General features: G+C 62.1%; 1 protein-coding gene across 4 annotated transcripts in view; it reads right to left on the bottom strand.

Moving 5' to 3' along the window:
• Window positions 1–560: 560 nt before the first annotated feature.
• PTPN23 (protein tyrosine phosphatase non-receptor type 23) overlaps window positions 561–14200 on the bottom strand; it is a 38811-nt gene continuing 25171 nt past the window's right edge. For 2 of the 4 annotated variants that reach the window (XM_050942407.1, XM_050942410.1), the window contains 14 exons: window positions 13835–13914; window positions 13265–13379; window positions 12651–12716; window positions 11763–11908; window positions 10948–11256; window positions 9729–9883; window positions 8178–8329; window positions 7377–7556; window positions 4464–6813; window positions 3051–3235; window positions 2558–2662; window positions 1570–1708; window positions 1291–1404; window positions 561–1117 (listed from right to left, as the gene is read on the bottom strand). In XM_050942407.1, the coding sequence (XP_050798364.1) occupies window positions 572–1117; window positions 1291–1404; window positions 1570–1708; window positions 2558–2662; window positions 3051–3235; window positions 4464–6813; window positions 7377–7556; window positions 8178–8329; window positions 9729–9883; window positions 10948–11256; window positions 11763–11908; window positions 12651–12716; window positions 13265–13379; window positions 13835–13914 (4642 nt within the window). In that variant the 3' untranslated portion in view covers window positions 561–571. Of the gene's footprint in view, window positions 1118–1290; window positions 1405–1569; window positions 1709–2362; window positions 2488–2533; window positions 2663–3050; window positions 3236–4463; window positions 6814–7376; window positions 7557–8177; window positions 8330–9728; window positions 9884–10947; window positions 11257–11762; window positions 11909–12650; window positions 12717–13264; window positions 13380–13834; window positions 13915–14200 lie in introns of those variants that run through there. The other 2 variants (XM_050942409.1, XM_050942411.1) reach the window with 2 other exon arrangements.

Below are 14200 nucleotides of genomic sequence, written 5' to 3' on the forward strand. Positions count from 1 at the left end.
CCCCCGGCTGGGACACCCCCTCTCACTCGCCCTCCCTGCCGGGGCTGGGCCTGGACCCTTGGGGGCCAGCGGGGGGCTCTCGGCCAGTGTCCCTCTGCGATGTGTCCGAGCCCAGGGGACCTGCCTGGAGATCGGCTAGGGCACAGCGCTGATCAGTGCTCCAGCCCCTGGGGGGCTGTGATTGGAAGAGCAGGGGGCACTGGAGGGCTGGCTCCTGGCCCAAGGCAGGATCTGCAGTGGGGCCAGCTGCACCAAGGCCAGGCCTCCCCCAGGAGGGGCTCTGGGACACGCAGCGGCCCTGGTGGTGAGGGAACAGTGGCTCTCCATGCCGTGGGGGCACCCTGGGCTAGCTACCAGGGGGCCCAGGCACCGAGTGGGGTGCCAGCCTGTAGTGCTGTGTGTGCATTTCTCACCCCTCCCTGCAGCCCAGGGCTGAGCGGGGACAGAGGCTGTGGTCCAACACCCCAGGTTCCAGCCAGCAGGCGGGGGGGCTCCCCAGGGGCCGTGGGGGCAGCAGAAGGGGTGTGCTGGCATGGCCAGGGAGGGGCAGTGTGTGTCCAGGCCCCCCAGCTCAGGTTTTATTGAGTGTCCACAGCGGGTCCAGCATGCTGAGGGGGTCATCGCTGGGCCGAGGCCCCCGCAGCCCCTCCCCGTTCTGGGGCTGCAGGAAGCTCTGCTTGTTCATTCGTGGCTTGCCCCTCAGGGAGCTGTCCAAGGAGAAGGCCTCAGGGGTCAGTGATGCCAGGAGCTCCAGCGAGGAAGAGGAAGGAGCCAGGCTTGTGGCTGAAGGCTCCCTGCTGGGTCTCTCCTCCACATGGTTGCTGCTCTCAGCTTCGGGCAGCAGCACAGGCATGGTGGAGGCGGGGGGCAGCTCGGCACTGGTGGGGGGCACGTGCTCTGTCAGGCTGGGCTGGGCGACGCTGGCGGGTGCTGCAGGAACCACCCCTGGGCTCGCAGCTTCAGGCACTGTTGCTGGCTCGGGCAGCTGCCAGTTTGGGGGAGGCTCCGGGCCACCCCCAGGGGGCTTGATGCTCAGCTTGGCAATGGTGGCCTGGATGGAGCTGATGGGCATGTCCCCACCCAGCACTAGGTCCTGCGGGTCCTGATGCAAGTACGGCTGAAAGAGAAGCCAGAGGTCAGCCCAGGCCCCTCCCTGGACACTAGACTCCCCTGCTCCAGTCAGCATGGATCAGCCACAAGGCCTGGAGCTGCCAGGTTCTGGCCAAAGGAGCCCGGGAGCCAAGTGGAACACGCCTCCAGAGCCCCGCCCTTCCCAGCACCGGGACCCACCTTCTGGGCAGCACTGCTGGGGGGCTTGCTGGAAGCCGGCGTGGTGACCCCGTGTCTCTGCAGTACCTGCTCAGCGTGCTTGAGGACAGCTTCATAGCAGAACTTGAGGTGCAGCTGGAAGAGAAGCAGCCAGCGAGATCCCTTGAGCCCAGAGCTCACGAAGGAAATACCCAGGTGCCAGGAGCGGCCAGAGCCAAGCAGACACTGTGCCACTCAAAGGGCGTCATGGCACTGCTGAGCCAGGTGCCTGGGCCCCCAGCTCCACCCTCAGCACATTACCTTCTCCTGCAGCATGTGCTTCCTCTGCTGCCGCATCCTCTTCACCAGCTGGGCCAGGTCAGGGATGCTGTTCCCGGCCTCCACCTCCTGCATTGCTGCGTACATCAGGCAGAAGGCACCGGTGCGCCCCACCCCAGAGCTGGTGGGAAGAGACAGCGCCCAGGGGGCATCACTGGGGAACCCTGCCAAAGCCTGGGTGAGCGGGAGCAGCAAGCCCGCAGCCCCCTTCCCCAGCACTGCATTGTGGGTAGAGTGCCCCTTCTCCCCCAGGGCCAGAGAATCCTCTGCCACGCAGGGCAGGGCTGCAGTCTGGCTTGGGAACTCCTGGGGCAAGAGCCAGCCCTGCAGCGTCCCAGCAATGCGCTGGCTTCCGGCCCTGGGCTCCTGCTGGCCTCGAGGGAGGTCTGCTCCAAACAGGCAGGATGCCCGCCCTGCTCCCATGCCACGGCAGAGCTGGGGCCCAGACGGCCCCATGCTCCCTGGCTGGGACCGAGCGGCGAGCCTGGCCCCGGGGCGCCGCGCTCCCTGGCTGGGACCGAGCGGCGAGCCTGGCCCCGGGGCGCCGCGCTCCCTGGCTGAGGCCGAGCGGTGAACCTGGCCATGGGAGGGCCGGGGCCCAGGCGGCCGCAGAGCCACGCTCCCTAGCTGAGGCCGAGCGGCGACCCCGGCCCCGGGGCGCCGCGCTCCCTAGCTGAGGCCGAGCGGCGACCCCGGCCCCGGGGCGCCGCGCTCCCTAGCTGAGGCCGAGCGGCGACCCCGGCCCCGGGGCGCCGCGCTCCCTAGCTGAGGCCGAGCGGCGACCCCGGCCCCGGGGCGCCGCGCTCCCTAGCTGAGGCTGAGCAGTGAACCTGGCCATGGGAGGGCCGGGGCCCAGGCGGCTGCAGCGCCGCGCTCCCTAGCTGAGGCCGAGCAGTGAACCTGGCCCCGGGGCGCCGCGCTCCCTAGCTGAGGCCGAGCAGCGAACCTGGCCCCGGCAGCGCTGCCTTACCTGCAGTGCACCACGATGGGGGTGTGCAGGGGGCGCTGGTGCAGGTAGTGCCCGTGTACTTCCTGGATGAACCGCAGCAGGTTCCCCTTGCTGTCGGGCAGGCCCCTGCGGGAGGAAGGGAGGAGCTGCTGGCGAGGGGCAAGGACCTGCCATGCCCGGAGCCAGAGCCTGGCCTGCCAAGCCTTGCAGGGGAGGGTTTCTACCCCCATCCCACGAGCTGGGTGCTCAAGGGAGGTGCCACGCTCCTCCCCATGGGACAGGGCTCGATTTCCCCCTCCCCCAGGGGCCTGGTAGGGTCTACAGTGCCGCTAGTGAGATCTCCCTCCGTGCCACCTCACAGGGCCCTGGAGGGGGGCACCAGCTGCGAGGGAACAGAAGCTCTGCCCCAGGGCAGCGCTTGCAGCCCAGCCCCCCGGGGTGGGAAGTCCTGATCTAATCAGCACAAGTGTCCCAGGAGCGCCCAGGGCCTCGCCCCCCGTCCCGCGGCACGTACAGCTCAGGCCAGGCCGTGAACTGCAGGTGGATGACGGTGCGCTTCAGGCTCTGGTCGCGGAACTGGAGGGTGATCATCCTCTCCACGTGCGTCGGGGCCACCTTCAGGCTGGTGAGGAGCAAGGTGATGGGGCCCTGCACCATGGGCTGGCCCCGCTCCTGCGGGAAGTACCGCACCACCTTCTGCTGTGGGGCGAGAGACCGGGCTCAGGGCAAGGAGCGGAGCCCCGGCCCAGCCCCGCCCAGCCCAGAACATAACACCAGGGCCCCCCCAGCCTGCAGCCCAGACCACCACCACCCCCGCAGCCCAGCACAGCCCCCACAACCCAGAACATAATGCCAGGGCCCCCCCAGCCTGCAGCCCAACCCACCACTGCCCCCCCAGTCCAGAACATAACGCCAAGGCCAGAGCCACCAGGGCCCCCCCTAGTCTGCAGTCCAGACCACCACCTCCCCCTCCCAGCACAGCCCCCCCCCAGCCCAGAATGTAACACCAGGGCCAGAGCCACCGGGGCCCCCCCACCCCAGCCCAGAACACAGTGCCAGGGCCATCCTGCTGCAGGCTCAGGGGGATAAACCAACAAATTGCACAGAGGACCTGGCAGCCTGGGGGCCTTGGCCAAGTTCCCCTCTCAGTTGTCACCAGCTGCCTTCCCCATCTCCCCCTGCCACGCAGTCACAGACAGACACACAGTACCCTTCACCTCCTGGCCTAAGGCTAGTGTAATGATGCTGTGGGTTGTTCCACCCAGAGTTGGCTGCCTTTCAGGGCCAGGTGCCATTATCCCGACACACTATCCTGGATGGAAGATGCCAGGTGCATGTTACTTGCCCCTGTAGCTGGATGGTACAGCCTTGTGGGGGCTCAGCAACCCAGCACTCTCCCCTGAACTCTGACACACAGGCAACATCTACCACCCCGCAACCTGGGGGGTTCTCCACAGCCTCGAATCTCCCTTCCTGGGACCAGTCAAGCCCCTGCTGGCATTGTCATTACCTTCAAGACAATGCAGAGTGCCCACCAGCAGGCTTCCTGCCCACATCCAGCCAGGAGCTCAGCTTTCGAGTGAAACCATCCCCATCTCGCTCGGCTTTGCTGGCCAGAAGGACCTCGAGCAGCTCACAACACCATGCTGAGGCAGGGCTAGGTAAATCTGGGCCATCCCTGACAGGGGACAGTCCAACCTGGTCAATGCTGGGAACCCACCACCTCCCTGGAAAGCCTGATCCAGAGCTTAACAACCCTGTTTGTTTGAAAGCTTTCCCTCAGAGCCAGCCTACAGCTCCCTTTCCACAAGCCGGCTCTTCTTGCCCCACCCTCGGTGGGCATAGAGAACTACTGATCACCGTCCACTTTACCACCTCCCTCATGGAAGCTGCTGGCTGAGGAAGTCCTGCCCTGAGGAGCTCCTACCTTCTCTATTTCCTGCTCTGAGACCAGCATGACTATGAGGGAGACCTTCTGCTCATAGATCATCAGCCAGAAGTCGGAGGCTGTCCCCACCAGCGGGGCCTGGGTGGCGATGATGGTGGGGCAGTAGGAGGACAGGTCCTCTATCTTGCTGGCATTGATGTAGTCGTCCTTGCCCGACTGCAGAACGATGCGGTTCTTGTCGTAGGGCATGATGTCCTGGTGACGGTTTTTCATGGAGTAGCAGCGGGCGATGGCGATGGACAGCTGCCGGGCATCCCTCTCCTGGGCATCCTGGAGCTCCTTCCAGATTCCGTCCAGTTCAGGGACGCTCCTGGGGATGGGTTTCTCCAGACTGGCCACCACGCCCCGGAACCGATCCAGCTCAGAGAGCAGCCTCATGATGTGCTCGGGCTTCTCGTATGGGTCGTTCTCGATCAGCTGAACCGCCTTGGGTTTCTGCCCCTCCTTGGCGTCTGCCTTGGTGGGCTGCAGCAGCGGCTGGTTCACCGCTGTCTTGGAGCCCCCATGCTGGCTTTCAGGGCTTGAAGAAAGCAGGTCGTCCGTGGAAGAGCTCTGCCGGTGGAACTGGAGCTCAGCAGGGCCCTGTGCCGGCGGGGCTGTGCCGGGGGTGAGCGATGGGGGGGGTCGCTGTGGCAGGGCCGGGGCGCCAGGCACTGAGGAAGGCAAGATGGCTGGAGGCTGGATAGCCAGAGATGGCTGGGGGGATGGTGCCGGTGAAGGGATGGCAGGACCTGGGACGATAACACTGCCTGGCATCTGGCTCAGAGCGGGACTGGGGGAAGGCGGGACATGGTGAGGGCCAGACTGACTCGAAGCTGGGGGCTGGGGACCAGCCAGTGGCACAGCAGAGCCAGGCGGCAGCTGGTTTGTAGGGGGTCCCGGATGGCAGGCAGAAGGGGCGGGACAATAGGGCATCGCAGAGACCACTTGGGCGGAGGAGCCGGCTGGCATGGGCTGCAGGCTGGCAAGCGAGGGGTGAGGGTGGAGCTGCTGAGCCGGGGCCACCATAGCGCCTGAGAGGCTGTGAGCCAGCGGGGGAGGCCCGCGGGGCATAGCTGCAGGGAAGGAGTGAGGGGCGCTGTCCTGGGAAGGAAGTGGGTAGAGCTGTGTTCTCAGCTGGGCATGGATCTGGCCATGGCTGGGAGAAACATGGGCCAGCCCCGAATGCTGGCCAGGGAACTGGGCCTGCGGCTGGTACACGGGCAGCGGCTGGAGCTGGGCCTGAGGTGGGTACTGCTGCTGGGGGAAGCTCGGAGCGGGTGGTCCCGCTGGGAACGGGGGCTGCTGGCCGAACGGTTGGACGCCGCCTTGGGCATAGGGGAACTGGGCAGGCGGGCCAAGGAAGCCGCCCTGAGGAGGGAGCCCTGGTGGCTGGCTGGTGAGCCGCGGGGGCATGTGCCCACCCATGGCCCTGGGTGCGGTGTAGCTGGAAATGGGCGCCTGGATGCTGTCAACGGTTGTGGTGGCTGGGCGGACCCCAAGGGGGTGAGGAGGGCCGTCGCTCCCTCCTGGGGCCTGGCCACTGAACCTGGGGGGCTGGGGCGGGGCCATGGCTGTGGGGAAGCCACCTGGCAGAGCCCCGCAGGAGGAGACCGGCTGCCCCATCCTGTAGGAGGCATTGAGGGTGATGGGAGCTGGAGCAGAGCCAGGCATGGGCACATGCTGGGGGGAGGATCTCTGGGGAGGCACCTGAGGGCCTGCATAGCCGGGCTGAATGGGGGCAGGGCCAGGGCTGGGATGCCCAGGGCCTCTCTGCAAGGTGCCAGCCGAGTAGAGCTGAGGGCTGGGTGACGGGGCAGAACTTGGAGGCCTGTGGGGCTGCATCACCTGGGATGGCAGCACAGGGGGCCCGCTGTAGGTCTGTGGGGGGAAGGGGCCTTGCAGAGGGCTCCCAGGGGCACCTTGCGGGGAGGTCGCCAGCCGGGCAGGGAAGTAGTGTCCCGGCAGAGGCACCGAAGTACTGAACTGAGCAGGGTTAAAGGGAACGCCAGGCTGGGCTGCCATGGGCGGCTGTATCGGAGCATTGGCTGCCCGGGCACCAGCTGGGAAAGCCTCCTGGCCTGGGGGCCTCATTCCACCGCTGCTGAAGGCCGGGTTGATGGAGAAGGCAGCCAGGGCATCCGCAGGCAGCCTGGTGAGATGCGCTGCCAGCACGTCAGGGGGCAAGCTCCGGAGCTCTTCCGGCAGGTCGGCCAGAGAGAGGGAGCCCAGCTGCTGCAGGTCTGCTCCATCCAGGCCGGCCGCAAGGTCCAGGTCCCGTTCAGAGGCCTTCTTCTGCAGGGCCGGCTTGGGAGCAGTGGGCCTCGGAGGCGGCTTCTTCTTCATTTCTCTGCCAAAGCAAGAGCAGGCACGTGATGCCAACCAGCCCCGTGGCACTGGTGTTTTGAGCGGAGAGGGTGTGCGCTCCCTCACCCATCCGCCCAGCTGCAAGTGCTGAGTCCCAGGGGCTGGTAGAAGGTACCTCCAGCCTCTCCTGCAGGGACCCCCCTCTGGGAGGGGAAAGGGGTTTGGGCTCTAGCGCTGAGACACCCAGTGGCAGTGGCTGATTCTGCGCCCTTGGCACCCAGCTGCAGCCCTAGGGGATGGGCTGACGCACCTATCCTGCAAGTCCGATTTCATCCCCGGGCCCTGTCGTGGTCACTGTTAAGGGCTCCCTTGTGCCACTTGGTCTCTGCACCCCTCCTAGTCACCCTCCCACACCAGGGGACTTGGGGGAGTGTGAAAAACACCCCAACATTCGGGTTCTCAGCTCCACAGCATGCCCAGCCCCCTGCCAAGAAACGTGAACATGGCGACCAAGCTGACTACTGCAGAAGGCCAACCAGATGCAAGGGGTAGCAGAACCCACCTCCCACCCACCAAGGCGGAGTGGATGTGGGGCAGGTGACCTACCTTTCCAGGACCTGCTGCCGGCTTGCTTCAGACGCTTGGCAGGCTGCTCGGGCCTTCTCCAGGAGTTTGGCTGCTTTGCTCTCCAGATCCGCGTAGAAATCTTTCCCCTCCTGAGCCTTCTTCATCAGGTCTTCGTAGGCTTCGTAGGAGGCCACCAGTGTCTGCAGCGTGGTGTTCCACCTGGAGAGTCAATGCAGGGTATGCGGGGAGGGGCGGGGGCGAGGCAATATTAACAGAGCAGTCCTGGAAATCTGGGGGATGGGGAGGGGGGTGAGAGCAAGGCTCACAGGCCTCTAGGCACCCCACCACAGCCACGGCACTGGCACACTCCAATCAGGGACCCAGCCCGTGGGGGGGCCAGGATTTCCTCTCCTCCACTGACAGGCCCCGGGGACCACTCCTCTGGTTTATAGCTGAACCAGTCTCAAAGCAGACAAACAAACACTAGGGCCTGCTGGGGGGCAGCTTATGGGTGCCCTGGGGTTAGCGCCATGGGGCACAGGAGGCAAAGTCAGCAGCAACCAGCACGGGCCCAGCTAGGATGTGGATCTCTGTAAAGGAAGAGTGGAGGGGCTGGCGAGGGCCTGTAGACCCCACCCCTCTCCCCACGTTGGCCGAGAGGTCCTAGCGTGCACAGAGCGAGTGGCTGGCTTCGGGCTGGCTGGGGGCATTCCCCACCGGAGAACGGAGGCTGGGATCGTGTTATGCACCACAGGGACAGCGCAGCGTGCTGGGAGCGGACTCTGCCACAGCAACCACCACTGCCCTCTGCAGGCGATGCCATGCTCCCTGCGCACTCACTTGTGCTCCACCTCAGCCAAGACCTTCCGCACCGCCGCATACTTGACGTTGGCGTCCGTCAAGGCCTTCAGGACGTTCTCCTGGGCTGCCAGGTTCTGCTCCAGATACACCTTGATCTGGTCGTACTTCTTCAGCTGCTCTTCAAAGAGCTTCTGTCAGGGCGAGAGGAGCGTTCTGGGCTTAGCGGGAGAGCTGGGCTGCAGCGCTAGGCTGGGGGACTCAGCGGGGATCCCCACAAGCTGAGTGCGGGGAGTGTAGAACTGATAAATGAAACTGTTTTTAATTGTTCACTTTATTAATGTAACTTCTGTTCACTATTCACTATACTTGCCTACACTGTAACTTCTGTTCCATATTGTAATTCAAACTCCATTTTAAAACATGCATTCCATTTTGTAAAAGCTTCCTCCAACCTTCATTTCTGCAAACCCTGCTGTAATCTTATTAGTTTAGTTTACATGTGTGAATGAGGTATGCATGGGTGGTAGAATCAACCTCCAGCCCCAGCCTGTCCTGATGAGATAAAGTTCAAATACCAACGGCTAAAGACCTAGACAACAGCCCTAAACAAAGTAAGAAGCATCCACCCTAAAAAGAAAAGGACAACAGAACAACAGAGGGAAGATCAAAGCCAGGTCCCAGGCTGACAGTCACGCCTGCAATCGACGGGTGATCAAGCAAACCCAGAGGCGGCGTGACACAGCAAGACCTAGGAACTTTGAATCCAAACTAAACTCCTATAAAAAAGGAAGGGTGAGATGAGAGACTTTGGGTAACGTTCTGCTATCAACATCAAGGAGCATCGGTGCGCGCCCGACAGAGACCCGGCTCCTCCTCGTGCTCAGCTTTCCTGGCCAGTTAGCTGCCACGAGCTCCGATCCCAAGCTGCAAAGTCAAACTGCAATCAGGACTGGTAACTATCCAGCAGCTGCAGAACATTTTGGGGGGGTGTGTGTGTGTGTGTGTGTGTGTGTGTGTGTGTGTGTGTGTGTGTGTGTGTGTGTGTGTGTGTGTGTGTGTGTGTGTGTGTGTGTGTGTGTGTGTGTGTGTGTGTGTGTGTGTGTGTGTGTGTGTGTGTGTGTGTGTATAAGCATTAAGGTATTTGCTAATAGTTACGGATTAATAATAAATGTGGCATCTTTGTCTTGACTCCTAAAACGATCCTGTGTAAGTTTGTGGGACAACAGGAGGGCTGGAGCTCGCTGACAGCAAGTTAAGGGGAAGTTCCCACTGACAGTGGCAGGAAGAGGCCACAATAGAAGCATGATGCATGGCAGGGCGGAGAAAGACCCTCGGTGTGACTTGGGAGCACCACAGATGCCACCATCGGCTCTGACTAGATAGACTAGCACACTGGAGAGTGCAGAGAGTAGCAGAAATGGCCCAGGAGCTCAATCAGCTCCAAAGGGGACGTGACCGTGGCCGGCAGGCAGGGACAGGGAGTACCAGCGAGCAGGGGGTGTGAGAGGGGGTTGACATCTGTTTGGAACGCAATAGGCTCAGCTCAGTCCCAGACAACGCAGCAGCTCGGCACTCGGCCCAGGACCTCACCCTCATCTCTGAGCGGTCGGTTGTCACTAAGGAGGTGGTGATGTCGTCCTTCTGGATCATCTCACGGAGCTGCTGCTCCAAGGACATTCGCTGATCCTTCATCTCCTGCACTTTGGACAGGATCCGCTTCAAGTTCTGCAGCACCTGTTTGTCGTCTGCGGGAGGAAGGAGAAAGCCATCACCACCTGGGGGGCTCCCTGAGCCACAGGCTCCATACTGTGGTCACCTGGCTCACCTACCAGGGGGAAACGATCCCTAGCACGGGCAGGTACAGCTCCTGTTGGTGCCAATGGAACCTGGCCCCCTGCTCCAGGGCTAAATTTGACCCTTGCTCAAGACACACTGTGGGGTCTGAAAGCCAAGCGGGGCTCCTGCTTCCTACAGCCCCCCAGGAACAGTCTCCAGCAGAAATTCAGCAAACTGACAATGCTGAGGCACCACCGAACCCAGCTCGCTCACCCAGCCCTGCAGCAAGACAGGACGAGCAAGCGGCTGGCGTCAGATCAGACACTGCCCCAGGGAGCAGATCCGGGGGGCTCAGCCAGAGCGATGGGGTGACATTAGCTGGAGGCATTCTGCCCTTTATACTCCACCCGTCACCCACAGATCCGAGCTTCACGCGCCAGGATCTGCAGCAAAGCTTTGCCGTCACCATTCATCTAAGCCATGCGGCAGGCCGTGGGCTCGGCGGCGCTGACTGGCCAGTTAATACTATGCCCCTGCAGTCATTTAGCTCTGCCTGAGTTGCAGGGCTGGGAGAACCTCCAGGCAAGTCTCAGGGTGTCTGTCTGCGTTCCAGAGCTTGGAGCCTGGGTAGGTTGGAAATTTCACCTGGAATCTAGACCCAACCTGCCTTCTGATCCAGCCTCTGTCCCCATCACTAGCTCTTCATCTGACCCCGCAGGCTAGGAACCAGCAGAGCACTGCAGAGGGACCCAGCTGGAGCCCAAAGCATGAGAGGGACAAGGCCCGGAGGGAAGGCCCTGGCTTGGGGCCCACGGTAGGAGCAGATTCATTCTTCTGGGGGCAGCGAGAGTCAGGGAAGACCAAGGAAGGAGAATAACTTGGATCTCGGCATTAACGTCTCCTTGGCACAGCGAGGGACTAGTACAGCGGCAGGCCAGGAAGCCAGGCGCAGCTCAGACCCAGCCAGAGCTCTCCTAGGGAGGGGAGGGGAGGGGAGGGGCGAGGCTCAGTATGCCATGGCCCTGGCGCTCACCTTCCGTCAGGGCCAGCGTGGGCAAGGCAGCCCGCACTTGCTCCAAGGGCCCGCTCAGCAGTCGCAGGTTGCTGATGTGCAGGTTCATGGCTTTGTGCAGCTCCGTGTTGGTGAAGCTGGCCTTCTCGTGCACCTCCATGTACTTGGCCCACTCTTTGCTGACCTCAGCCAGCCCCGGGGAAGGGCTAGGAGGAGAACCCGGCTTGCCAAGCAGCTCCTGCAGCTTCTGGTCCTGCAGCTCGTTGTCATCCAGGAGGTCTCTGATCTCTTTCAAAGAGGCCTCCACGTCTGTGAAGACTCCCGAAAGCACTGGAGGGGCAGAGAACCAGAGGCATCAGGACACTGGCAGCGTTTTCAGTGAGGCTGGGCAAGGCCCCGGAGTGCGACTGGAGACCGAGCCAGCTCTGCCTGGGGGTGCAGCAAACGGTCCCATTCCTCCCAGTGAAATGAGCAAACTTCACCAGTATACCAGGGGAGGCAGAGGCAGAGATGGGAGGTGGCATGTCAATCATAGAACCTCAGGGTTGGAAGGGACCACAGGTGGTATCTAGTCCAACCCCCTGCTCAAAGCAGGCCCAATCTCCAGACAGATTTTTGCCCCAGATCCCTAAATGGCCCCTTCAAAGATTGAACTCACAACCCTGGGTTTAGCAGGCCCATGCTCAAACCACTGAGCTATCCCTGGGGCACAGAGAATAGAGCCCAGGAGTCAGATCCCCAGCCCCCCTTCTAGCTACTAGGGAGACCCCCTTGCCATGACTCACTGGCCTTTCCTCCATCGGGGATTCCCCCAAACACACGCCATCAGCTCTTACCCTGCATGGACTGAACCAGGTTCTTCACAGTGTCTGGCCGCACGCTGAGCGCGGCGCATTTCTCCATCAGGATGGGGGGGATGTGGTTGTACATGTCCAGGTTATCCACCGTCTCGGGGTCCAGCTGCATAGAGTCCATGAACTGGCTGCAGACAGAAAGCAAAGCCCTCTGAGCAGTGGGAGAACCCTTCCCAGGCACAGCCCCGCCACCCCGGGCTGCAGACATGGGTGCCAGTTTTTTGGAAGCGGGATCATGGTTCTCCGAAGTGAGAAACTGGAAGCATCCCAAAGGGCTTTACAGAACGCGCACCCCATGGTCAACTCCGCCTGAACGGAAACGCAGCCACCTCTGGGGAGAAGCAAGACAGGAAGGGAAGGTGAGATCCACACAGTCCAACAAAACCGCAAGGTGAATCCAGGAAGACAAAATGTAATAACCCAAATTGGAACTGGGCCTGAATGCAGCATTAATACCCCAGCTCTTGGGAATGGGCCATGGGAACGGGGGGGAGGGAGGGGGGGAGGAGGAGAGAGAGGGGGGCGGTTGGCCAGTGCCTTGGTTTCCGTATCTTCCCAGCAGAGGGCTCCCGCAGCACAGCACCCTCTAGGGCAGTGGCTCAGCACCGAATCACCTGCCCGACTTCCTGCAGTGCCTTGGGTCACCTTGGAGACCTGCTGTCCCACCACACCAGGTCAGGGGGAGGCAAGCTCGCATTGGGCCATGGCTGAAGGGAGCAGAGCTCACTTCCCGCTAGCTGGCATGGGGAACACAGAACAGCGATGCAATGAGGGATCCCTGCACTGTCGGGTGTGCACTAGCCAGGGACCAACTCCGTCCGCACCAGCGAGGAAACCCCCAGCGCTAGCGCAGTCTCAGTGCACACGTACTCCAGGACTTCATTCTTGGCCTCGATCTTCGCCATCACTTCTCTCAGCAGCTTGGCCTTCTCCTCACTAGGACAGACAAGAGAAACCCCTCAGCACCTAGGCCAACCAAGGTACTTACAATCACTGAGCCCTGTGCCGGCTACCCTGCTCAGGACTCGAGCCTTCCTTAACCCCTCCGGGAGCAGGCTGAGCGGCCCTACGGCTAGCCAGGGGCCAGCACTGCCCTGTCCCAGGAGTTCCTGGAGAGCCGGGCTGGGAGGAGCAGGCAGGCAAGAGCTGAGGAGAAACACTCAGGACTGGAGACGCTGGAAGGGCCCTCTCAGGGCAGGCACAGGCACAGGTGAGTGTCCAGTTTCGGCTGCTCCACTAAAAGGTGCTGGGGACCAAGCCCCTGGTGGGGGGTTCTGACTTGCTTGGGGAGGTCTTTCAGCCTCCTGCAGTTCCCATTCACCTGTGGCGTGCTAAGTGCCGGACGCATCCTCATCACCCGCCACATTTCTGGCAGGGAATCACTAGCCCCAGCTTCCTGGCCCCTGAGGCAGGATCCGCACCCTCCTGTTACTGAGTGCCGATGCCTTGGGGAAGTACCTGCTACAGAGATCCCTTCCACTCACCTGTACAGCGAAGATGCCTCATGGGCAGCCATTGGCACCAGCTTGGCAAAGATATCTGGGCCCGTGACAGCTGGGTCGGTGGGGTTGACGGGAAGGGCCTTCACCAGGGTGGCACCTGGGTATAGAAGAGAACAGCCTGACACCGATACCTGCAAATTATCCTAGACAAGGGCACAGCACTTCCTTTCATGCCCGAGGCTGTTTTTTTGGGCTGCACCTGCACCACCAAAACGCAGATCAAAGCAACCAACAGCTGTTTGCCTCCAGCAGGTGCTATGGAGACCCTGGGAGCAGGAAGTTCCTGGCGTGAGTGGTGCTAAGGGGTTAGAGACTGGTACCTAACCCACCTGTGCTACGGGGCAGCGTGTTCTCATCGCTGCCCATTACCAAGATACCTGTGCAAAGCACGCAGTGCTTCCCTTTCAGAGCAGCGTCTTCCCCACTTGCTGATCACCACCCCCTCACTCCAGCCCAGACTGTGCAGGGCTGGAGGTTCATGCACCAGCCATGGCGTGGTTTTGCAGAGCTGTGGGTAGCAGCAGAGGGATGGATGTGCCCGGGCTGCCTCACCTTTCACTGACTGCAGGGTGTCCAGCGCAGGGACAGCTTCGTGGTAGATGAAGTCATTGTCCTTCTTGGCTGAATTGTACCTACAAACAATTGAAGTGTAAATCCGGGGGGGGGAAGGGGGACCCGGCTGGGACCCAAGGAGTGAGCTTGCTGGGTTAGATGGACAGGAGCCTCAAGAGCGGTGTTTTCGTGCCACCCAGAGGACACTATCTGCTATCTTCACCTGCCAGTCACTGGGTACAACTCCACCCAGTTCCTTCTGGGGAGAGGATGAAGCATGTGTGACAGACGTTAGCTATGTCACTTAACGTGCTGCTCACAGCACCGAGATGCTACAGCGCGGACAGCGTGAGAAGACCCTGTACA

This window comes from Gopherus flavomarginatus, chromosome 2 (genome assembly GCF_025201925.1).
Source record: "Gopherus flavomarginatus isolate rGopFla2 chromosome 2, rGopFla2.mat.asm, whole genome shotgun sequence".
NCBI classification, from domain to species: Eukaryota; Metazoa; Chordata; order Testudines; family Testudinidae; genus Gopherus; species Gopherus flavomarginatus.